This window comes from Phyllosticta capitalensis (assembly GCF_038381095.1).
Source record: "Phyllosticta capitalensis strain CBS 128856 chromosome Unknown BKA78scaffold_2, whole genome shotgun sequence".
NCBI lineage: Eukaryota > Fungi > Ascomycota > Dothideomycetes > Botryosphaeriales > Phyllostictaceae > Phyllosticta > Phyllosticta capitalensis.
The window spans coordinates 3,406,874-3,428,511 of record NW_027117440.1 but is presented as its reverse complement, the minus strand read 5'-3'; the positions used below and the strand labels follow the sequence as shown (position 1 = coordinate 3,428,511).

The 21,638-nt window shown below is 57.1% G+C and overlaps 10 protein-coding genes across 10 annotated transcripts; 4 read left to right on the top strand and 6 right to left on the bottom strand.

Annotated features, from left to right (window-relative positions):
• Positions 1–145: 145 nt before the first annotated feature.
• BKA78DRAFT_293129 (uncharacterized protein) lies at positions 146–2,054 on the top strand (the record flags this gene model as incomplete). The annotated part of the gene is made up of 6 exons (XM_066886160.1): positions 146–291; positions 343–426; positions 722–1,034; positions 1,132–1,424; positions 1,488–1,643; positions 1,892–2,054. The coding sequence occupies 6 exons, from the start codon at positions 146–148 to the stop codon at positions 2,052–2,054; spliced, it is 1,155 nt and encodes a 384-aa protein (XP_066748500.1).
• An 884-nt stretch (positions 2,055–2,938) lies between these two features.
• Positions 2,939–4,067, bottom strand: BKA78DRAFT_350451 (ETC complex I subunit conserved region-domain-containing protein; the record flags this gene model as incomplete). Its single annotated transcript, XM_066890995.1, has 5 exons — positions 2,939–3,032; positions 3,089–3,193; positions 3,244–3,396; positions 3,450–3,491; positions 3,541–4,067. The coding sequence occupies 5 exons, from the start codon at positions 4,065–4,067 to the stop codon at positions 2,939–2,941; spliced, it is 921 nt and encodes a 306-aa protein (XP_066748499.1).
• A 348-nt stretch (positions 4,068–4,415) lies between these two features.
• BKA78DRAFT_330178 (thioredoxin domain-containing protein) lies at positions 4,416–6,637 on the top strand (the record flags this gene model as incomplete). Its single annotated transcript, XM_066889741.1, has 3 exons — positions 4,416–4,609; positions 4,659–6,240; positions 6,290–6,637. 3 exons carry the CDS (start codon positions 4,416–4,418, stop codon positions 6,635–6,637), a joined length of 2,124 nt encoding a protein of 707 aa, XP_066748498.1.
• Positions 6,638–6,942: 305 nt separating this feature from the next.
• On the bottom strand, positions 6,943–8,274 carry BKA78DRAFT_350449 (S-adenosyl-L-methionine-dependent methyltransferase; the record flags this gene model as incomplete). The annotated part of the gene is made up of 1 exon (XM_066890994.1): positions 6,943–8,274. One exon carries the CDS (start codon positions 8,272–8,274, stop codon positions 6,943–6,945), a length of 1,332 nt encoding a protein of 443 aa, XP_066748497.1.
• A 1,075-nt stretch (positions 8,275–9,349) lies between these two features.
• On the bottom strand, positions 9,350–10,480 carry BKA78DRAFT_330177 (putative RTA1 domain protein; the record flags this gene model as incomplete). Its single annotated transcript, XM_066889740.1, has 3 exons — positions 9,350–9,563; positions 9,617–10,060; positions 10,158–10,480. 3 exons carry the CDS (start codon positions 10,478–10,480, stop codon positions 9,350–9,352), a joined length of 981 nt encoding a protein of 326 aa, XP_066748496.1.
• A 2,226-nt stretch (positions 10,481–12,706) lies between these two features.
• Positions 12,707–14,050, bottom strand: BKA78DRAFT_330176 (eukaryotic translation initiation factor 2 beta subunit; the record flags this gene model as incomplete). The annotated part of the gene is made up of 3 exons (XM_066889739.1): positions 12,707–12,876; positions 12,926–13,691; positions 14,042–14,050. 3 exons carry the CDS (start codon positions 14,048–14,050, stop codon positions 12,707–12,709), a joined length of 945 nt encoding a protein of 314 aa, XP_066748495.1.
• Positions 14,051–14,426: 376 nt separating this feature from the next.
• On the top strand, positions 14,427–14,717 carry BKA78DRAFT_307508 (uncharacterized protein). The gene has a single exon (XM_066887870.1). The coding sequence runs from the start codon at positions 14,454–14,456 to the stop codon at positions 14,646–14,648; it is 195 nt and encodes a 64-aa protein (XP_066748494.1). The 5' UTR covers positions 14,427–14,453; the 3' UTR covers positions 14,649–14,717.
• Positions 14,718–16,186: 1,469 nt separating this feature from the next.
• Positions 16,187–16,685, top strand: BKA78DRAFT_89458 (uncharacterized protein). The gene has a single exon (XM_066893925.1). The coding sequence runs from the start codon at positions 16,245–16,247 to the stop codon at positions 16,512–16,514; it is 270 nt and encodes an 89-aa protein (XP_066748493.1). The 5' UTR covers positions 16,187–16,244; the 3' UTR covers positions 16,515–16,685.
• A 171-nt stretch (positions 16,686–16,856) lies between these two features.
• On the bottom strand, positions 16,857–19,367 carry BKA78DRAFT_246234 (uncharacterized protein; the record flags this gene model as incomplete). Its single annotated transcript, XM_066884194.1, has 2 exons — positions 16,857–18,302; positions 18,486–19,367. 2 exons carry the CDS (start codon positions 19,365–19,367, stop codon positions 16,857–16,859), a joined length of 2,328 nt encoding a protein of 775 aa, XP_066748492.1.
• An 888-nt stretch (positions 19,368–20,255) lies between these two features.
• Positions 20,256–21,011, bottom strand: BKA78DRAFT_350444 (uncharacterized protein; the record flags this gene model as incomplete). The annotated part of the gene is made up of 3 exons (XM_066890993.1): positions 20,256–20,753; positions 20,830–20,888; positions 20,954–21,011. 3 exons carry the CDS (start codon positions 21,009–21,011, stop codon positions 20,256–20,258), a joined length of 615 nt encoding a protein of 204 aa, XP_066748491.1.
• Positions 21,012–21,638: the final 627 nt, after the last annotated feature.

Sequence of the window (21,638 nt, the reverse complement as noted above, 5' to 3'; positions counted from 1 at the left end):
CCGGAAGCCTGTCTTGGGTTGCCGAGTTGCAACAGTCCTATAAACCCCTTTCTCATTGCAACAACATCACCGTCACCTCCTTCCATTCGTTCTTTGGCTTATCAGATGTCTCTTGCGTCTGCCTCCCGCGCGGACTTTTTCTAACATGCTCAGTACCCTTTATGTCATTGCATTACTTTCATCATTCGCTTCTACGTTTGCGCGGGCCGCTTCCAATGACCAAGGGACACTTCAGCGAGAGCAAAAATCGTCGTGGCCGGGTTGGAATGGCATACGGTACTGGTTTGCCTTGTAAGTTTTCTGGGCGATTTCTTGGGAGCAATTCTTGACACCTATCTGCAGCGGCGACTCCTACACGACAATCGGCTACAACGTGACCAAAACCCAGCCAAGTCCGAGCAATCCGCTGGGCAATCCGGCCTTTCCGTACGTCTGTCCCGACCTCATTTCCGTTCACGATGTGCCTCTTTCTTGGAGTTTTGCATGCACGACCTGAGGCAGCAATCCAATCCTCGAGCACATGTGTCACTTGTCCCAAGCCAAACATGAAACGCATTAACCACCAATGCGCGCTGCGGCAACCGGCAGGAAGCTTGGCGGCAACCAGCTGACTTGTGCAAACAGTGGTCTCACGTCTTCCAAGTAACCCGTCACCTTTCCTCCGCGTCAATTACTGAACCCGGCAGAAAGGGCCGCAAAAACTGACATATGACTGCTGCAGCGGGCCGAACTACGTAGGCTACTTGACAACCAAGTACAATGCCTCGCTCATCCAAACAGTCGACCTCGCCTTTTGGGGCGCCACGGTCGACGATTCGCTCATTGCCGCCTATTCGCCTATTGTAAAGTCGGTAAAAGAGCAGGTCGCAACCGAATTCTTCCCGTACTACACGACGCAGGCCAAAGGTTGGAATAGCCAAGACACGCTCTTCAGCGTCTTCATCGGCATCAACGACGTGGCAAACTCGTACCGCGTCAAAAACACCAGCGCCTACCCTCTAGTTTTCAACGAGTATGGTCAGCTGGTCGAACAGGTCAGCTCAGACCCCTTCTCCTCCCGTCTCATGTCACCACCACCACCAGCGCTCCCGCTCCCAGCTCCTTCGCTAAACGCTTGCTTGCTTTGCTCAGCTCTACGGTGCCGGGGCCCGAAACTTCCTCTTCCTCAACGTGCCGCCGGTGCAGTACTCGCCGACGACCAACTCGCTGGGCAAGTCGAGCGAAAGCCTCGAGGCCGACGCCATTGACGAGTGGAACAAGATGGTCACGCAGCTGGCCGACGGCCTGCGCTCCAAGCACTCGGACACGGCCGTCTTCAACTTTGACACGTACAGCCTCTTCCGCAAGGTGCAGAAGGACCCCAAGAAGTACAAGCAGACAGAGGGCTACAAGAACACGACGGGGTTTTGCCCTTTGTATCAGGGGTAGGATTAGGATTTCCCCCACCCTGCTCATGAACACGCCGAAAACTAACTTGACGATGCCAGCGGCACCCCCGCCATGGACACGCTCATCCCCTCGTGCGAGTACCCCGTCAACCAGTACCTCTGGCTCAACGGCCTCCACGTGACGTACCCGATGCACGACCTGCTCGCCGAGCAACTCGCCACCACCTTCGCCGAGTGCGCGCCTGGAGCCAAGCCGTGCGTAGCGTGCCCCTTGCTCTTGCTAATCCTCCCTAGCACCTATTTCCTATCCTTTCCCATCTCCTATCTCTCCCACCTTTCCTATCTCGCCTACGTCTCTCTCTCCTACCATTTCCTATCTCCTACCATCTCCTACCACACATCCTCTCCTCTCCCCTCTCCTCTTCCATGTCTCTCCTATCTCTCAAACAATTCCCCATTTCTTACAAACCTACTCTAAACAAAACCTCTTTCTCAATCTCTAGAAACGGCACGACTACGCCTCAAGGAACCGATGAAACTGACTCGTCCCGCAACTCCAGTGCGCGCGGCGCCGCCGCGCCGACCCTGCTGCCGAGCGCCAACCGCCAGACGCTGTCGCTGCTCGCCCTCACGGGCACGAGCTTGGTGTTTACGCTGCTGTTGTAGGCGTGTGGGGGAGAGGGGGAGAGGATGGGGAGGAGAGAGAGAAGAGGAGGGGGGAGTTGCAGCGTGGGAGTTGGGGGTTACAGGAGGAGATTTGGACGGTGCAATGGTACTTGCACCAACACACGTTGAGGCGAGAAGAAGAGGAGGAAGAAGTGCAAATACAGCGCACAGCATACCACGGCGTTTTTATCTTTTGTGGGCAGCGTATTCCTTTCGTAGTCCTTTCATGCACCACCCATCATTATCTCTAACAAACACCTTTTATTACCTTTGTAAACCATCTACACACACAAACACACACACACCTCACGTTGTTGTTGTTGTTGTTGTTGTTGTCTGGCACACCACCATCTTCAATTCGCCCTCGCATTCACCGTACTTGAATCCCAGCATTCACCTATCCATCCATCTCATCCTTGCTTGCCAATCTACCTGCCTACGATATTTCGCGGCTGCTGTCGGTGTACGTGTATCGCAGAGAGTGTAGAGTAGAGCGTAGAGAGAACGAGAAGAGAAGCTGGAATGGAAATGTTTTTGCGGACAAAGATCAAGCGCCGGACTCGCCTTCACTTTCTGCCTTGCCAAGTCTTGAGTTGCGGAGCCGGGTAATTGTCCAAAGAGACGATGCGGCAGTGTGAAAAAGCGCGAGCGCAGCAGGGCTGGAAGTCAAGTTAAGCTTCAAATGCAGCACCATGCCCGAGCGCGGTAGTTGAAAGCGTCGTCAAACTTTCCCCGGACAGGCAGGTGGTGTATTTAGGTTGACGCACTCAAAGCCAAATACACGAACACCCTTGGTTTGGCTCGTGTCAGCATCGGAAAAGCTTGGTGTGCGTAAACGCTCTAATGGTATAAAAGCTATGAAATACAGATGCGGTTGGACGCCCTCAGGGCTTCTGGGTCTGGCCAGTGTGCGCGGCCGATCCGCGCTCAAAGTAGGTCCACTGGCCCTCTGCAGGCTTCTCCTCGAGTTCCTCCCACCTGGAGATTGTCAGTCAATTTAGATTTTGATAATGGAAGGGGAGGGGAAGACGTACGCCTGGCTCTCGGCCATCACATCGACGAGCTCAAGCTCGCCAGCGGCCACCTGGATCACCTCCTCGATGAGGCCAGCGCCAATCTTGTTCTCAATCTCCGACACCCTGATTCTCAAGTCAGCAGCGTTTGCGATGAATGGGTCCGACCAACTCACTGCTCGTGGGTCAAGGAGGGCTCGGGCTCAAACTTGATGTGCTTTGCGTCTTTGGGCGGGTCCCACAGTCCTTCGAGACCGGAGGGGTCGGTGGGCTTCCAGTTGCGGAGCTCCGTCATGTAGTTGTCGTAGTCCTTTTCGAGCTCGGCGCGACTGTGTGTTCAACATCAGTGGATGTATTCGGGGGGTGGTCCATGCTTCCTTACCGCTCGCGCAGTTGTGTCAGCTCCGCATCCGACTCCAGAGTCCTATGTGCTTGTCAGTAATTGTTTGCAGATGCCACAGCATTTGACTTACTGCGTAGAGAATCCCTCCGTCTTCTTCAATTCCGTCCCCCTCCGGAATTCCGCGTGTGCAATGGCGGTAATCTGCTCAATAATCTTCTGTCCGCGTCTGGCCTCTGGAATTTCCTGGTTTTCAGGCAGCCTTTCCGCGTCTGGATCCTCCTCCATGACGCCAACCGGCTCCATGTGGAGGAACCATCTGCCGTCGGAGAGGTATTTCACCTCGACGCCCAGCCGGTTCGCGGTCTGTTCGTTCTGCTCGACTTGTTCTCTCATGCGCTCGGCCCATTCTTTCAATTGGTAATTGGCAGTGCCCTCGACGGCGCTGAGACGGTGGCGGGTCAGAGCTTCGGAGCTTTGGCGGTAAACGGAGGATTCGGGGAGTCTCTTGAGCTTGTCGAGCGTTGCGTTGTATAGATAGATCAGGGCCGAGCGTGGGGCGGGGTGAGTTCTGAGGCCGGTGAGCCCAGTGGGAGCATTTGGCTGCAAGGCACGACCAGCCGATGAGACGGCAGCGAGGAGACGAGAGGCAGGCCTCATGATGGACGGAATTGGAGAATTGGACGTGTTGATGTCGTCAAGTCTGGGGAAGCTGTGGTGGGTGTACTAATGCAGTTGCGGAGGAGCTCATTGGCGCTCGCTCGGGCCGATCGCCGGCGCCATCCTCTCCCGTCGATCCGCCCCAGAGAGACGTGCGGCCAGTGCCAGTGCCTCTCCTTTCGCGACAACACCACTGCTCTCCGCGTGGCCACCATCTGGCGCCCGATATTCTACACACGTCCTGCCCGAATCGATGCGCAGCTTGGCCCGGACCTGATTCTCCTCCTCTCCGGGCCTCCGCCGCCCCGTCGACATCTTAAACGCTACTTGGCCCAACCAAGCTTCATCATGCGGCTGCTAACCTCCCTCTTGCCGCTCGCGCTCCTCTCCTCCGCATACGCGTCGCCGGGCAAAAAGTCACCTGAAAAGGTGCTCGATATTGAAGATGACAAGACCTCAACCGTGTTCAACGGCAAGGAAGTCCCGCCCATGACAGAGTTGGCCGGCGGCCGTGTGGACGACAATATTGCCCAAGGAAACTGGTACTTGCTCCACCTGGCACGCTATGCCGAACATTTATTGACTGGCTAGGCTCGTCGAGTTCTTTTCTCCCTACTGCCATCACTGCAAAGCTCTGGCTCCCACATGGCAAACCCTCTATGAATTTTACTACACCAGCGAACCGCTGCCCGGCGCCCAGTCAAAAGAAGGGGACTCGCTCAACACTTTTACGAGATACTACGATTTCCACTTTGCAAAAGTCGACTGCGTGGCTTTCAGCGACGCATGCGCCGCAAAAGATATCCATTCATTCCCGACCATCATTTTGTTCAAGGACGGGAAGGAGGTCAAGAGACACGTGGGCGCCGATAAGCTGAGCTACTTTAGCAACTGGATCGAGGAAGCTCTGGAGACAATCCGACCTGGTTCCAGACCAACGGAGGGTCTCAAACTCCCCGAAGTCGGCGCAAAGGGCGTGGATAGCAAGGCGAAGCCTGAGAAGCCAGAAGCAAAGGACAAAGATCCCAAGGGAGGCGCTGCTGCTGCGAGCAAGCACAACGAAATGGCCACCAAGGTCGCCCCCAAGCCCACCGCAACCGGAACCAAGGCTACCGCCACTCACAACCCGATTGGAACTTCGATTCCTCTCACGGCCGAGAGCTTCCAGAAGCTCGTCACCACAACACAGGATCCGTGGTTTGTCAAGTTTTACGCTCCATGGTGTCACCACTGCCAGGCCATGGCACCCAACTGGGCTGCAATGGCAAGAGAAATGAAGGGCAAACTAAATGTGGGCGAGGTCAACTGTGACATGGAAAAGAGATTGTGCAAAGACGCGCGCGTCAAAGGCTACCCCACGCTCCTGTACTTCCGTGGTGGTGAGCGTGTCGAGTATGACGGACTGCGTGGTGTAGGAGATCTCATTGCATATGCGAACAATGCCTACGAGGTCGGCAATGGGGTGCCAGATGTTGATGCCGAGACATTCGAAGAGATGGAAAAGACCGAGGATGTCATTTTCCTCTACATTTACGACCACGCTACAACGTCCGAAGATTTTGCTGCTCTGGAGCGTTTGACACTGAGCTTGATCGGCCACGCGAGGCTGGTCAAGAGCAAGGACCCCAAGCTTGCAGAGCGTTTCAGGATCTCAACATGGCCGCGTCTTCTGGTGAGCCGGGACGGCAAGCCTAGCTACTACAGCCACATTGCTCCACGGGATATGCGCGACTTCCGCCAGATCCTGGGCTGGATGAAGACTGTCTGGCTCCCGATTGTGCCTGAGCTGACCTCATCCAACGCGCGCGAGGTCATGGACGGCAAGCTCGTTGTGCTGGGCATCCTCAACCGAGAGCATGCCGATGAGTTTGAGAGTGCAAAGCGTGAGATTAAGAATGCTGCTCTCGAATGGATCGACAAGCAGACGCAACAATTCAAGCTCGAACGCCAAGAGCTCCGCGATGCTAAGCAACTCAGAATCGAAGAGGCCGAGGACCGTAATGACCAGAGAGCGCTGAGAGCCGCCAAGAGCATCCGCATCAACATGGATGAGATTGAGCGGAAGGAGGTTGCGTTTGCGTGGGTCGACGGCGTATTTTGGGAGAGGTGGTTGCGGACAACATACGGCATCGACGTCAAGGACGGCGAGAAGGTGGTGATTAACGATGAAGACGTGAGTTGACTGTCCCCATCCTGATTTTCCCTATACTGACCCTCATCAGAACCACCGCTACTGGGACCAAACCTCGACTGGAAACCCGATTGTGCCCTCGCGCACCTCGATTCTGGAGACCCTTTCCAAGGTCACCCGTGACCCGCCAGCGCTCCGGCCCAAGTCGACCATTGGCACCTTTTCCACCATTCTCTTCAACATGAAGCAATTCCTCACGGGCCATCCTTTCCTCTCCGTCGGCATCATCATCGGCGTTGTTGTGGCTGCCACGTGGCTTGGTCGGAGCCGGAACCGCAGAGCAATGCTCAACGGCCGGGCTGGATTTTTCCAGTTGCCACTTACAAACGAGAAGGAGGGCATGATGGGAGGCGTAGACAGCAGCGGAAAGACGGATTGAGAACGGCGGGTTTGGCAAACATTCGATTTGGGGCTGTGCCGCAACAAGACTTTTTGTTATTGATCTTTTCTCCTTCTTTGCAGGTAGGGAATGATGGGGGGAGATGTGGCGTCAACGTGCTATAAGAGCCGGGATGCAAGCGTTTGGGCGTTTTTGTTGCCTCTTTTTTCCTTCTCTGCGCATGTGCTGTCGTGAGTGGTGCACCCGGCAGTGGGGGATTCCTGTTTCGAGATATCAATGCAAGACGGAGTACGCAAGAATCGAAGAGCTGTGCATCAGCAGAGCAGGCCGCTTTTGCCAGGCCGTCACTCGTCCTTCGCCTCAATTTTGGTGATGACGCAGAAAAACAACGGCCCCCAGCGTCCCTCGCCCACATCTGGCACCGCAATGCGGCCATAATCCGTATCCTCAGCCCACGCATCCAACCCCCTTCCTACGCGCTCCCACTCCTCTCTTTCGCCTTCACCACCGCCTCCTCTCTGCCCCTGCCGCCCCATCTCCACCCGCATATCCCAGCCCCTCACCCACACGCTCCCCTTCCGCCTCTCTTTCTCCAACGTCTCCCGCACGCGCTCAACCACGCCGTCATTCTCGCCGCGCTCGACCGAGCACGTCGAGTACAGCACGCGGCCGCCGGTCCTGGCCGCCCGGAGCGCCGTGACGAGCAAGCCGGCCTGCGTCTTCTGCAGCGCGCGGCTGGTGCCCGCTCGCCAGCGCGCCATGTCGTCTGCAATCCTGCCGCCAGCCACCGCGCGCGTGTGCGCGTGGATGACGTGCCGCTCGCTGCTGCACGGCGCATCGAGGAGCACACGGTCGTAGCCGCCGCTGCCGTGGGGGAGGGTGGAGAGGAAGCGCGCCGGGATGCTGGCGTCGAGCGTGAAGGTCTGCACGGCTTTGCTGGTGAAAAGGGGCGCGGGGAGGTAGCAGCGGAGGTTTGCGAGGAGCCGTTTGGCGCGTGCGGCGTCGGGTTCGTTGGTGTGGAGGCAGCCTTGTGGGGGTTGGGAGTCGTGGTCGTGAGAGGTGGAGTCTTGGAGGTGGTGGTGCTGGTCGGCAAAGATGAGCTGCGCCAGCGCGACGCTCTTGCCGCCGGGCGCGGAGCAGAGGTCGAGCACCTTGTCGCCAGGCTGTGCGTCAAGCATGTGCGCGGCGAGGGCCGACGCGGCGTCCATGTTCCAGTGCGTGAGGAGCTGCTGGGGCGGTTGCCGTGGCGTGTGGATGGTTGTCGGCTTGGGTGGTGGGAAAGGCAGCGTTTTGTCTGCTGGTGTGGAGCTTTTTGCCTTCTCCCGCACTTGATCCTTTTCCCCTTCTTTTACTTCGCTCTCTGGCACGCTCCTGGGCACGCGCTCATACAGCAGAATCTGCGGCCTCTTTCCGTCCGCCTCTTGACCGTCCCCCAGCGCCGGCAACTCTACCATCCTCAGCTCTTCTTCCGGCACCTCCTTCAACAAGGCCTTCTCCACTTCAGCGCGCGGTACAAACTGATTCACTAGCGCCGCATACCGGGTTGGGCGAGCAAGCGCCGGGTAAAGCGAATCGTGCCAGCGCTCCTGGCCCCAGCCGTTGGCGGGCGCCGCGTAGTGCGCATGGAATGCGGCGACGGTGGCGTCGAGCTGCTTGCGCTCTGCCTTGGTGGGCATGTTTGCCTGGGTGCTTGATTGGCCGAGGTGGTGTAGATGTTGTGGTGACGTTGGCCCGAGGATGGTCGATGGAGTTGGGTTGGGGGCGCGCCTTGGCTGTGAAGAGAACGCGGTGATACTCTCGTGATGGCCTCCTGATTTTGCTTGTTCCTGCTTCTTTCGATTTGCTTTTTTGCTTCTCCGCGGTCAAACAAACAAGAGACTCGGAAAAAAAGTGCCTGGTCTACAGCGCAAAATCCTCAAACAGCTCAGCAAACAACGGATAACCTGGACCCTGTATCTGAAAAGACACACTTTCCTGGATCACAAAGTTTGCGTTCACTCGTTTCCCAGCAAACAATCCCTTCGCGAAAAGTTGGCGCAATAATGACGGCGCTCGCTGCAGACGAGTTCCGAAGTCAGGTTTGGTGTTGAGCGGTCCCACACGTTACGATTGGCTCTCGAGCCGAGCCTCGCGGCAGCGCTAATCCCAAACAAGCAATATCACGGCGATGGTCCACTTTCCCCCAGCTCAGCCTCGCCCCCGTCAAACACTCCTTGTTTTTCGTCGCCAGCATGTTGACGTGCATGCGTCTGTCTGACGTCCGTTGCACGGTTTCGAGGCTCGGGCCAGGTTCGCCGGGCCTCGAGCTAAATGTCCGACCCGAACCGCCGCGGGGGGTCGCCATACACTTGCCGTTTGCGGTAGTTTTTTTGGCAACGGCGGCGGCGCGAGGTGCGAGTCCGAGTCCGAGGCTCTATTTTGCGTTCGACGGGCCGTCTGATGGGGCGCAAGGTTGGGAAACGTCATTGGCTGGGTTAGAGGGGTTTTGAGTGAGTCAGGGCTGCCTCCGTCCAACTGCGTGGAATGATGAGGATTGGGTCACAACTCTTGGAGATTCTATTAGCTGTTTGTGTAGTTGAGGATTCCCGCGGTATGAACAACCTCCTCCCGAAAGCAACGTCATGCAAGAAATCGTCTCATGTAACCCAAAGTCTCATCCACAATCTAGCCACAGAACGCCAGCCCCCTTGAAAAAGAGAAATACGTCCCTTGTGCAAATTTACACGAGTCTCCGTCGAGGGAATCAAACATCTAGAAGTTGGCAGTCTCATCCTTCTTGACCATCTCAAACTCCCTGCTATCCGACGCCTCACCACGGGGCCTCCACGTCGAGGCCTCCGACAGGGGGCGCTGGTTGCCCTTTTCGGCATCGGCGGCAACAGAGACGTCGGCGTTGACGACGCGGTAGTTGAAGCAGTAGCCGGGATGCCAGATGGTCAGGACGATGACGGCGAGGGCGCAGAGACTAGTATCAGTCGTTAGTGAGAAAGGATCATGAGGTAGAGCGAGCAGACTCACGTGGGATCCAGGATGATGAAGCTGATCTCATCCTGCATGATATCATTGCCCCAACCCCCAGCCATCTCGACGATGCGGTAGATGCAGCGGAACATGATGGCCCAGAAGGCGACAAACAGGGCCCCCAGAAACAGCTTGTGCTTGGTCGACCCTCTCAACGCGCTCGTCTTCTCGTTCAGGGCGGAGACGTCGGCGCGGCGCACCCGCCAGGCAAACTCGCCGGCCAGCACCGCGAAGATGGCCAGGGTGAAGACTTGGAAGCCGAGACCGGCCATCATGATGTTGTTGCCCGTGTCCATCATGTCCTTGTCGTCGTCGTCCGCGGTTGCGGCGATGCCACCGCCGGCGGCTTGCAGGACGAGCGACACAAAGTCACATGGAATGAATATCTTGGGGTACCAGTGGGGCGCAAGGCGGGATGAAGATGGAGAGTAGGCGAGGACACTGTTGGCATTGGTCAGCGGATTGTTGTGCTGGAAGGCAGTGATATGTTCAGGGGGTAATGGAGAGGGAGAGAGAGGGGAAGGGTCGCAAAACTTACAGATGCTTCAGCATGAAGTAGATTCCTGCCGACAGGAACGCAGGTGCAATCGTCAAACAGACGATTTGCAGGTCAAATCCCGCCTTGCTGAACCAGTCATGATGCAGCATCAGCCTGCCCGGGTAGCCGCCTGCCTCGCACAAGCAGCCCAACACCATGGCGATAGTAAAACTCCATGTGCGCCAGCGGTAGCCTTGTATGGCTTGGACGAGTGCTGCTGTGCCATATAGGGAAATGAAGAAGATGCTCGAAAAGACGTTCGGGCGGTAACCTAGCGTCGATGCCTTGATGGGGCATGTGTCGACAGTGCAGCTGTCCGACATTTTCTTTGGTTCTGGGTTTGACTGGTCGGCTGTGTGGGGTGGAGTTTTATGGTCGATAAAGAACTCAACAAACAACAACGCTCGTTGGTATGAAGGGAGAGGATGTTGGGGAATTATGGCCAGTAGCTGGACCGCGTGGGAGGATGTAAACAATATATGGAAGAACAACAGACTGGACGTAATGTATTTAGGCCTCGACTCGACGTCCAGATTGTTTATACCTCGTGTCCGCGGAGTGGCTGTCCGAGTGGGTCAAACAAGAAAAAAGAGAAGCTCGAAGATTGACTGGCTGTGAGTCTTGTATGCAGTGGGACACCTCGCGTCGGAGGACACTGATCCCTGGAGGCGTCGTCCAAAGGCTTCTCCCTGGCGGCTCGTTCGGGAACCAGTTGAGGTGACGCACGTATTTTGGAAACGGGGCCAGGGGGCAACCGATGCTCAATGTGGAAAAGACAATGCGAGGAACCAATAACAAAGGCGACTTGATTCTAATCAGTCAGCTCGAAGAACGAAAAGGGCCTGATCTTATATATCTTTTTGCATCAGGCAGAAAGAAAAAGGCTGCACTGATGCATCATCCAGAGGCATGGGTTCAGTGACGCCGTGGGCGGTCCAGTACGATGTACGACCGGTAAACGACGCATCAGAACGGAATGGCAGATTGATCACCTCCCGAGAACCCCAATGAAGACCGTGGGTGGCTTTCCCTGCGCCTCTCTCGCAACTGTGCCATGTTTTTCTCCACTCATCCACTCAGGCCGCGGCGACACAACCTTTGTGGTGGACGTTTTAGGTCGCCGTTGCGGGCCAAGCCAGCCCAGCCAGGAACGAGACAGGGTAAAAGTTGTGTTGCTAGAAGCAATGGCCATGCCGGACGAATAATGGAGAATGTTGTACGACACCCAGGTTGCTTGCAGAAGACGAAAATCGGAAAATCCGCAGTTGCTCTCGCAATGAGAACCAATTTAGGGCAGCCAAGATCTAAAGAGCGTCATCGTAATAAGCATACATTAGAGACGTACCCCACTACCTTTTTTCGTCCACCTTATCTCGCCCTGTTGTGTCCCAAATTCAACAACACAGCCCGCACGATGAGAGACCGAGACCCGCCGTCAGCACCTTGTTTACCTTTGCAAGGTCAACGTTGACGTGGACGGGGCGCATGCTTACACCATTTTCCCTTGCTACCGCTCTTGCCCAACCACAGTGGAGTATTTTGTGTGATGTGCATGTAGCAGGTCGGCAAGTCGGGGCTTTCGCGACGTTGCTTCCTGAATAGGAAGGGGGTCAGCGAGCGGGCCGACGGCAGGTCCCAGAGAGCCGCAATAAGTCCCGGCGTCCCGGAGAGTTCGCGCGTTCGCGCTCGCGCTCGCACTGCACTCAAACCTACACGTCCCCCTGCTGTGTTTGCCAGACCCAAGTGTGTGATTGTCAGCGTGGCCTGAGCTGTGGCGTCTGCTCACTGCCGTAGACACGAGGACAATCTTTCTGCGAGTCAACCTGTGCCGAAGGCTCCACGGAGGACTCCATGGACGCCATCCGCGGGCGCCAAGGACGGGATGGGGTCGGCGGATGATGCCATGGACGGAGCAAAATGGGGACGGGCATGTTGTAAAGGTGTGGGATGAAGTCGCGCGGCACGATGGGCGTTGTGATTTTGATTTGGCAAAACTTCCGCGGGGCGGGGCGGAGCGGGGCGGGGAGCTTGCATATTTTCCTTGCCTCGACAATTCCAACACACTGGATAGCTAGGCAAGGATCATGGACGAATGTCAAGGCGATGCAGAGTGGCAGATCTGGAAGACATCACAAAAACCTGGCACGAAATCAGTCTCGTCAAATGCCACTTTTGATTGCCGCATTATGCTGCTCATTTTCCACCGCTCCACTACAATACACTTCTGGCGCTCCACGGTGTTGAGAGGAAGAGTGGGAATGAGGGAATCGAAAGCCGAATGCCATTGGATGCTTTGCCCCTCGCAACACCGTCGCCACTCCATCGGGTGCCTCCACCACCACTGTGCTGTCGTCTAAATAGGCCTGCTGTTTGTGTCGCAGGCATTCGATATGCAGGCGGGGACCGTCCAGAATAAGAGAGCCATCATTTCATCGCCATGGCCCCAGCTTGGACGCCCCAGAAAACCACTTTTGAGAGCCACACCCATAGACTTGAATGCCGACCACCAAGCTGGCGATCCGCATGATATATTGGAGAGAGAGATGGGCTTAACCTTGCTGCCTCCTTCTCTTGCCGACCTGGGCCGAGAAACCGGTCTTGATGGCCGTGACACTGCGACGGGAACCGCACGAGTTGCAGGTGACGAAGTAGAGACGGTTCTCGCCCTTGCTGAGCTCGGTGTCGGGAGAGCGGCAGGTCTTGCAGGTGACGTACTCGACTGTAATCAATTAGAAGGTGAAATTGTGGTGAGAGTTGGAAAAGCTTACCGATGTAGCGCCTGAGAACGTTCTCAATCTGCTTCTGCTGGAAGCGACCCTTGATGACAAGACGCCTGCTTCCGTCCACACTACCGCTGGTACCCAACTCGGCGAACAAGAACTGAGTGACGTGCTCATCGGTACGCTTCATGCGCTTGCAAATCTCGGCAATGTTGGCGAAGATGGTCTTCTTGTTACCTTCGCGCAAGCACTGGGGCGGGGGAATCTTGTAGCTCTTGCCGCCGCTGGAAGCAAGGTCGGGGTGGTGCGAGTGGAGCATCGTGAAGAAACGCGAGAGGAGCAGGTTGTAGCTGATCGGGGTCTGGTTGTCGTGGGCCCAGATGCCGGTGCCCTTCTCCATGTCACCCTCCTGGACCTCCTCCTCGGGAGCAGCCTCGTCCTCCTTGTCCTCGCCGCCAGCGCCGGCCTCGGCCAGCTTGGCCTCGAAGTCATCCGGGTCGACCTTCTTCTTCTTCTTCTTTTTCTTGAGAGCAGAGGGGTCGAATTCGCCGTCGGCAGCGGGAGTCTCGGCGTCGTCGCCGTCCTTGGGCTTGCTAGACTTCTTCTTCTTCTTCTTGGCGAGGTTGCTGAACATGTCCGTCACCTCGTCAACCACCTTGTCGCCGGTGTCGTGGCTGTGGCTCGCAGCAGTCTCCTTCTCGCCGGTGACGGAGCCATTCACTTCCTGGACCTTGCCGTCCGCGTCAACAATCTGGGCGCCATCAGCGAATGCGACCGATTTGCGGGGCTTGCGCTCGGCGTCGGGGGTCGGAGGCTGCTTGAGGCAGGACTTGTCAGGCGGCGTCATGGTAGCCGAAGGTGAGAGGGGAACAGCCATGTTGGTGGACGTGTTTTGAAGAAGAACGCAGCAAACGTGAACCTGAGCATAAACCTACCTCGGTGTCAGCCATGATGGCGAATCGCGCCCTGTGCTTTGCTAGGGTGTCCGCGCAGTGCACTAGCTGGTGCTGGGTCGATGGAGGATGTTGACCGCGCGGGGAGATTGTTGTGTGGTGGTGGGATGTCGTGTGGAGCAAGAGGGCGGACCGTCACCTTTGGCCATCGGACAATGACTCCAAAACTCTTTGACCAGTCGGCTATTCTTCGGCTAAACACCCGACCTACATCCGTCATCGAAGCCGCCAGCATGCCGCTCCTCAACTGGACCCCGACCTCGACCTTTGACAGCTACCGGCGCTTCTACATCCTGTCGAGGTCCTACGCTCGTCATTCAGGAAGACCATCACCTCCTCTGCTGTTGAATCAATTGCCGGAACCCGTCGTGTCCCAGGTCATCATCTCAACACCGACCCCTCTTCCATCTCTCCGCGACCAACCCCACCAAACAACCAATATGTCGTCGATGACCGGATCCAGCTCCTTCGTGGTTCCCCCTTCACATCCCTCGTCCACCTCTGCCGACGACGACGTCGACTCGCTCCCCTCTTCCTCGAGCGACCTCTCCTCCGACTACGACGACAATGACGCCGAGCGCGAGTGGCGCGAGAGCTTGCAACAGCTCGAGCTTCTGCTCACCATGGTCGTAGTGCCCTACTTGGGAAAGTACTTTGGCCGCAAGTGCGCATACTGGAGTAAGTATCCAAATAATTGCCCCGGCAGAAGAGAAACCTCGCGTCCCCACTACCACAACATATGCAGCATCTACCCGGCTGGCCAGCTGCAGCCGCCCATGATGATTACTCGAGGACAACACAAGCCGAGACAATGCTAACCCCGTATTTTTTTCCAACAGGCTGGGCCAAGTTCATGGAATGGAAATACCCCGACGTCGAAGTGCGCGTGACGAGCCCCGCAACCTTCAAAGGCGCCGGCGCCGTTGCAGCCGCCGCATCTCTCTAATTCCCAAAGCAATCGAGTCAAAAGCAAATCAAACGACTTTCATACCTACGGGCCCTTCAATGCGCGCATGCATACACACCGGAACCACGGGCTCGGACAGAGAAGGGTTTCTCAAGAGAGCGAGCGAGATCAGGGACCAAAACACTGTATAGACAGAAGGACATGCAGAAATGGCCATTGACCGCCGGCTGGAACCGGCGAAACCCTCGGCCGTTGGCCTAATGCCTACGTGGAAAGAGTGAGTGGATGAAAAGAGATCGGACTTCCAACGGCGTGTGGGGAGGCATGGCTGGGAGCAAAAGGGAGATGGAATATGCAGGCTCAACGAGAGGCGACATGGATGACTTTTCCTACCACAACGAGGCAGCGATATTGCGACGGCAAGGGCAAGGAAAAGAAAACGAAGTCGGTCGAGTGTGAGCGCTCTCCATCAGGAAAAGACGAGGACCCAGGGGTTATGCGGCGGGAGTGCTGTGACAAGGCACCGTCCTGCCGATCAGATGTCATGGGCTCACTACATAGCTCGGAGGCAGCTAGAAGCTCCACATGACATCGATAAAAGCCACCAAATCTAAAGACTAATGACCACCAAAGATTCCTCCAAGTCTCTGCACCGTGCCATGTTACCTCCACGTACCTACAACGCCCCCCAAAACACGATCTAGCATGATGATTTCTCCAAGTCTCTGTACCTTACCACGATACCTCCCCATATCCACGACGGCAGCATCAACATGACGTTGCAACATGATTCTCAAAATCTCGACACCCGGCTGCGAACGACACCTCGCCGTATCCGCACAGACGGCCAAAACATGACCCAGCAAGACACTTTTTCCAGACCCATTCTGATGCCCTGCTCATCCCTCCCGTGAACCGCGCAAACACAACTTGCATCCAAGTCTCTCTGTGCCGTGTGCCTCTCGATGCCTCCTCACAAGCACGCAACACTCCCAAATCAATTCCACAAAGTCCCCCAACCATGATGCCTCCCGCCGGTTTGCGCTCCCTCCCTCCCACGCTACTCAGACACATGTATGCCCTATCCCACACCCACGGGGCTGTTGTATTTATGCAGCAAAGCGAACAAAGTGTAAAGGGCACGGGGGAGTAGAGCATGCAACCCCTTCCCCCCCCCCCCCCTTTCACACACAAATATAGAGCAGGGAGGTAGAACGTATCCACGCCCTCCCTCTCCGACCTGAGAAATGTGTTGTTTCAGGAGCAGTGCAATGGCAATGGCCGCGACGACGCGAAGATGTCTAGGTGACTGTCTTTTTTGAAGGAGTCAAAAAGGGGGGAGAGGGAGAATCGTTGCTGGGATGAGGCGGGGGGCGCGCGTTTGCAATATGTACTTCTTGTACGTGAGAAGCAACAACACCAAATCAAACCATATGTTGTACATACGATGCTGAATTCAATTCTCGACACGATCTCTTATTACTAATACTGTAAGCTGTAAGGTGTGATGCTACTACGGTACTACGCCGCATGGTCTTCTTTGCTCTCTGTGGTGCAGTGGTGGTGCTGTACAAAGCTTCTTCACTCCCCCATTCTTTCCTGCCTGCCTGCCTGTCTGCCTGTCCGTACGCCGTCCAATATCCAAAAAAAAAAAAGCCCAATTCGCTGCGTAAAGGTGTGTCTGTATCTGTTCTGGCGTCTAGCCGCCTTTCGTCTCTGGCGCTGGCGGTGCTTCAGTCGCCGCGGCGGCATCATACCACTACAGCGGCTTGACTAGGACGTGCGTGGGAGAAGACGGGAGAGGGCGAGGGCGAGGGACACCTTAGGGAGCGGCGGCGATGAGGTGGTGCCAGGGACCGACCGACCTTTCCATCCAGCTCTGCCGCGGGAGCGCGGCTGTGGGCGTTTCCGTGTCCCCGGGCCTCTTCTCTCCTCGCTCCTCTGCCTTCTGAGCCTGCCCAGGACCACCGGAAGCCAGGAGGGCAGAAAGCAGCTCTTATACGGCCTTGCCCGGTCCAGCCCAGCCCAGCCCAGCGCGCCTGAAGCATTGCCGCTCTGGTACTGTCAACTCAACTCGACTCATCCACCCATCGCGCGTTCTCAACCCCACTGGAGCGCCTCACTCGCCCTCCCGATGCTCCGTAATCAACTCGACATCCTTGACGGGATGCAGCAGCGCGGCGCGCAAACACATTCTTCCCTCCCCCCACACCTCCTCATGCTGTCCACCATCATTATCCACCACATATCCGAGCCAGCGCCTCCACACGTTCGGCGCAAAGCCGGCGTTGTAGTACCACGTCTGGCCCTTGAAGTTGTGCTGGCGCTCATCCGAGAACACGGACAGGCGGCTGCCGCCGCTGGCGCCGTTGCGGCCGCCGTTCATGGTGGCCGCGAGGAAGTCGGTCGGCCAGCGGCGGTCGATGAAGACGGGATGCGGTGCGTAGACGGCCTTGAGACCGTGGTGCAGAGCCGTCGTGCCGGGCCACATTTCCGAGAACATGGTGCGCCGCCGGCGCGACGTGTCGCGGTGCATCTGCATCAGGAGGCGGCGCGAGAGGCGCGATGCCGTGATGATGGCGGTGCGGCGGGGAGGGAGTTTGGAGGTGGTGTTGTAGCCCGTCACGTCGCCGGCGAGGATCCAGTTTGTGCGGTCGGGGTCGAAGAGCGGGTTGAATGTGATGAAGTCGGCTTCTTCGCCGACGCCCCACCTGAACTTGTCTTCGATGTACGTCCACGGCGGGAGCGGGTCGTTTTCTGAGTCTATCTCGTCGTCCTCGGGGTGCTCAGGGCCCCAAATTGGACGGTCTGCGCGTGGTGCCGAGTCGGCCTTGACGTCGTCGGGCACATTGGGGTCGTTTTTGGCCATCTCGTTCCAGAGGTTTGACTTGGAAGCCGTGCCGTGCTCGGTCTGCACGCGCACCATATGCTTGAAGTCCTCCCAGGAGCCGTGCTCCGTAGGCACGTAGAAGCGGGCGTTGCGCTCCCAGAGACCCTTACGGGGCTGCTCGCGGGCCCAGGCGGAGACCTTGTCGAATAGATGGTACCAGTGACCCGTGTAGCGAGCGTCCATCTCCCAGTGCCAGTAAAAGTCGTACTCGGGGTGCATGTGGGCAAAGTGCTGCATCGGAAGGTAGGTGCTGCGGTACACACCGTACACAGGGAGGTCGCGGTAGTTGGACTCGGCGAGGCCGCCGTAGATGAGGCTCATCTGGCGTTCAGTCCAGAGCGTTCCCATGCCGCGGAATTCTTCTGGGAGAGATTCGTCGAGCACGCGCAGGTACGTCTCCTCGTCTGACCAGATGGGAAGGTCATTGTCCTTGACGTGGATCAAAAAGTGGACCTCGTATTCGCCGCCAGAGTTGAGTGCGAGCTCGGTGACCAGAGAGCGCAGGTAGAAAAGATCCTCGTCGTCGTAGTGGTAGTCATTCCACGTGCGAATGATGACGGCGGTCCGTGGAAGCGTCTTCTTTGCCTGCTTCAGCCTTTCTCCGCTGCCCGTGTTGACAGCCTTGAAGGGCTTGACCTCGCCAGAGTCAGTCTCCGGCTTTTTGGCTACCCTTTCCTCGGTTCCCTCGTCCATGCCAACAGGCTTAAAAGGCTTGGCGGTAACTCCCTTTTCTTCAGTCGCGTCTGCCCTGACAGCGTCCGCGTCTCTCGCCTTTAGCTTGGGCGCCTCTGGCTCCTCCTCTTTCTTCTCTTCTTCTTGCAATCCATGAAAGTAAAAGTGATTCTTTGCTTGCTCAACCTCCTTGGGCCGAGGATTGAACCTGTGCTTGTTGATGTCAATGCAGCGCTGCTGCACCTGGGCCCACCTGACCTCTCTAAAGTCGACCTGCTCGTCATCCTGCCATACCTGCTCGGCGCCTTCGCGATCGCCTTCGAGACCTGCGCCACTGCCTCCATGCTTTTTGCTGTATCCCCAGCCGTAGGGACCCAGACGCCCGAACCGCTCAAAGCAAATGTCGTCGCGCAGACCAAAGATTTCGTAAGATCCCATGACGTTTTCCGGCGAGCCTCTGACCACGCCCGGATAGACGCGCACCTGAGGCACACGCTGCTTGGTCTTTTCGTCCAAGTAGCAAGTCTTGACCTCGGCGCCATACTCCTTGACGTACTCTGCCGAACCATAGGCCGGGTACGGCGAAAAGACCTGCATGGACGGTAGCCCATGGTCCCTGTTCCGCTCGTCCTCGAAGCTCCATCCCTCGCCTCCAGTCTCCGAGCGCTTGCTGACTTCCTTTCCCCCGACATTCAGCAACTCGCTCGCATTGAAACCAGTGCCAGGATATTCTGGTTTATTGTCCGACGCATTGACGAGGGTGCGAATGCCGCCGTGGTAGCGCTTAAGAAAGGGAAAGGCCTCCCACGGTGGCGGGGGGTCTGGCTCTTTGGCGATGCCCGTCTCGACGGCAATGTGAGAGCGCCGCCCCATGGCGGACAGCCATATTATGAAGAAGACGACGAAGCCGCCGAGGGCGAGGGCGAACCAGCGCGAGAAACGACGGCGCGCAATTCGAGGGGTCGAGTAGAGGGGTGTGGCATTTTGTGCGGCGGCGGCAGAGAGGCTCTGCTTGCGCTGGATCGAGTTGGAGCGGTGACGATAGCCGGATGGAGCAGCTTGTTGCATCATGGGTTGCATAACACCAGAGCCCCGCGAGGAAAAGGTCGAGGGCGAGCTGTGGACGGACGAGTCGTAGTTGTCCGAGTCGTCCTTTTCAAGAGTGTAGGCCTCATCGGGATCGTCGAGGTAGCTATTGCCGCCGGGCAAAGGGTCGTAGGGGCGCAGAGTGCGCTTGGCGTTGCGGAAAAAATTGGACGCGGGCATTACGTAGATGGTGACATGAGGAGGCGGTGGATTAAGGCGTGTCTAGTGGTAGCGGAGCAGTAGGTGGGAGGCGGAGAGGAGTCGGAGGAAGTTGGTTTCGAAAAATGGGGTCCAAGGTCAAGGTGGAGGTGGAGGGTTTCAGGAGGTGTGGAGAGGAGCAGTGGATTGATTGTACGGCGCAACACGGTGAGGATTTGCAGAAGACTTGGAGACGGGGAACTTGTGGTGTTTTTGTTTTCTTCGCAACGGGCGGCCAACCTGCAAGCGTCGACTCTGCGCGACGGCGACTGCAGGCGTGTCGTCCACTGGAACCCTGCCGGCGTCTGTGCACATGCATGGTGTTTCCAAGGAAACTGTCTAGTCCACCAAGGTATAGCCCCGCTGACTAACAATAGCCTTTACGCCATCCCGCTCTGCTCCCGCTGCTAGACATGGTCAATTCTTCAACACCATCTTTTATCCAATCTCATTTTGTCTCCCTCCAGCGTCCAAGTGTCTTCCTTTTCATCTCGTCCATCACTCGGCCAGGGGCGTCGGCACGCATCAGGGTCTCATGCATGCCTCTTTCAAAAATAGCTCTGGCCCGTCGCTTGTCTAGAACCGTGGCATCCAATATCCATTTGTACCCAATCACCACCACCCATCCCAGCCCTTTCAACCACGGCGCGACGCTCCCAAAACATCAGATGCTCACTTCTTCGTCCTCTTGGTCTTCGCGCCGGCGCTGGCATTGGCTCCACCCTTCTCCTCCTGCTCCTCGCCATCCGCGCTTCGCTTTGATCCGCTCAGACGCGAGCTCTTGCGCGTGCCCTCACGCGGCTCCTTTGCCGGCTTCTTAGTCCGCTCCTCGCCCTTTTTGGGTCGTCCGCCCTTGCCCTTCTTCGCATTGCCTTCGGACTCGTCCTTTTTGCCGACTGCCTTTTTGCTAGTGTTGGCCTTGGGCTTCTCTGCAGCCTCGTCGTCTTCGTCGGTCGCGGCACCATCGTCGTCCTTGTTCTCGGCGTCTTCGTCGGCTGGCTCCTCCGTCTCCTCTTCCTCCTTCTTGCTCTTGTCCTCCTTTTCAACCTCCTTTTGCTTCTTGCGTCCGCTCTTCTTCTCAGGGGCGCCTTTCTTGGGCTCGTTCTTGGATCCGGCTTCGTTTTCGTAGCCGCCGCCGCGCTTTTCGTACTCCTTGGATAGCTTGGATGCCTGTGATGTGCGCATTAGTATTTGAACTGTTTGATGCTGGTTGATTCTGCGCCCTGGCATGGCTGTTGTCACTCACCTTCCATGCAGACCACTGGCCTTTGCCGCCGCCGTCTTTGTTGGTCTCGTTCTGAACATCTGCATTGCTCATCAGTTGTCGTTCTGCTTGTCGGCGACGCGTAATGCGGTAGATGGCAACGAACCTTTCTTGACCTCTTCCCTCAACTTCGGGTCCGTGGGCTTTCCTTTTGACGAAGGCATCTTGCGAAAGAAGCGTTGCAAACAACGGACTGGCCGGACGCGAAGAATCTCAGAACGTCGCTTGAAGCAGGCGAGCAAAGCGCGCGCCGAGGGGAGCTTGACGAAGAAGCGCGGTTCCCGCTAACAATCGTGCAATAAACAAGCTTCCGCGTAGCACTGTCGTCAAACCGTGGACCTGCTGTCGAAAAGATGTGCGGTGGTGGTGTTGAAGAGTAAAGTCTCGGATGGTACGGTACAGCAGAAGCACGACAGACAGACGGCTCCCAGTTTCCAGCCGGTCGGCGCTCGCAGGTAGGTGGTCGTTCTTACCTGCGCGCAGCGCGCAGCTAACGAGGTCCCTCTCGACCCACTGTTCTGTCTCGCAATCAAGCAAGGGCGAGCAAGCGCGCAGAGGGGATTGGCTCCCTGCTTTGAGGTAAGCGCGACGGCAACGACGCCGCCGCCAGAGTCAGGAACGGATGTGCTTGCGCGCTACCGCTGCCTTTCTTGATTGGGCTTGGGCAGCGTTGCTTTTGCGGTGGGTGTTGCGACGTTGGAATGGTAGTTGCAACAGGTTGTCGCCGCTGGCTGTTGGTGGTGTTTTATCTGACTGCGCGAGTATCTGGCTTTTCTTGTGTAAGCTGACGC

What these genes read in the sequence shown, in the direction of transcription:
- BKA78DRAFT_307508 (XM_066887870.1), top strand. Translation starts at nt 14,454, where the DNA reads ATGGTCGTAGTGCCCTACTTGGGAAAGTACTTTGGCCGCAAGTGCGCA.
- BKA78DRAFT_89458 (XM_066893925.1), top strand. Translation starts at nt 16,245, where the DNA reads ATGCTACTACGGTACTACGCCGCATGGTCTTCTTTGCTCTCTGTGGTG.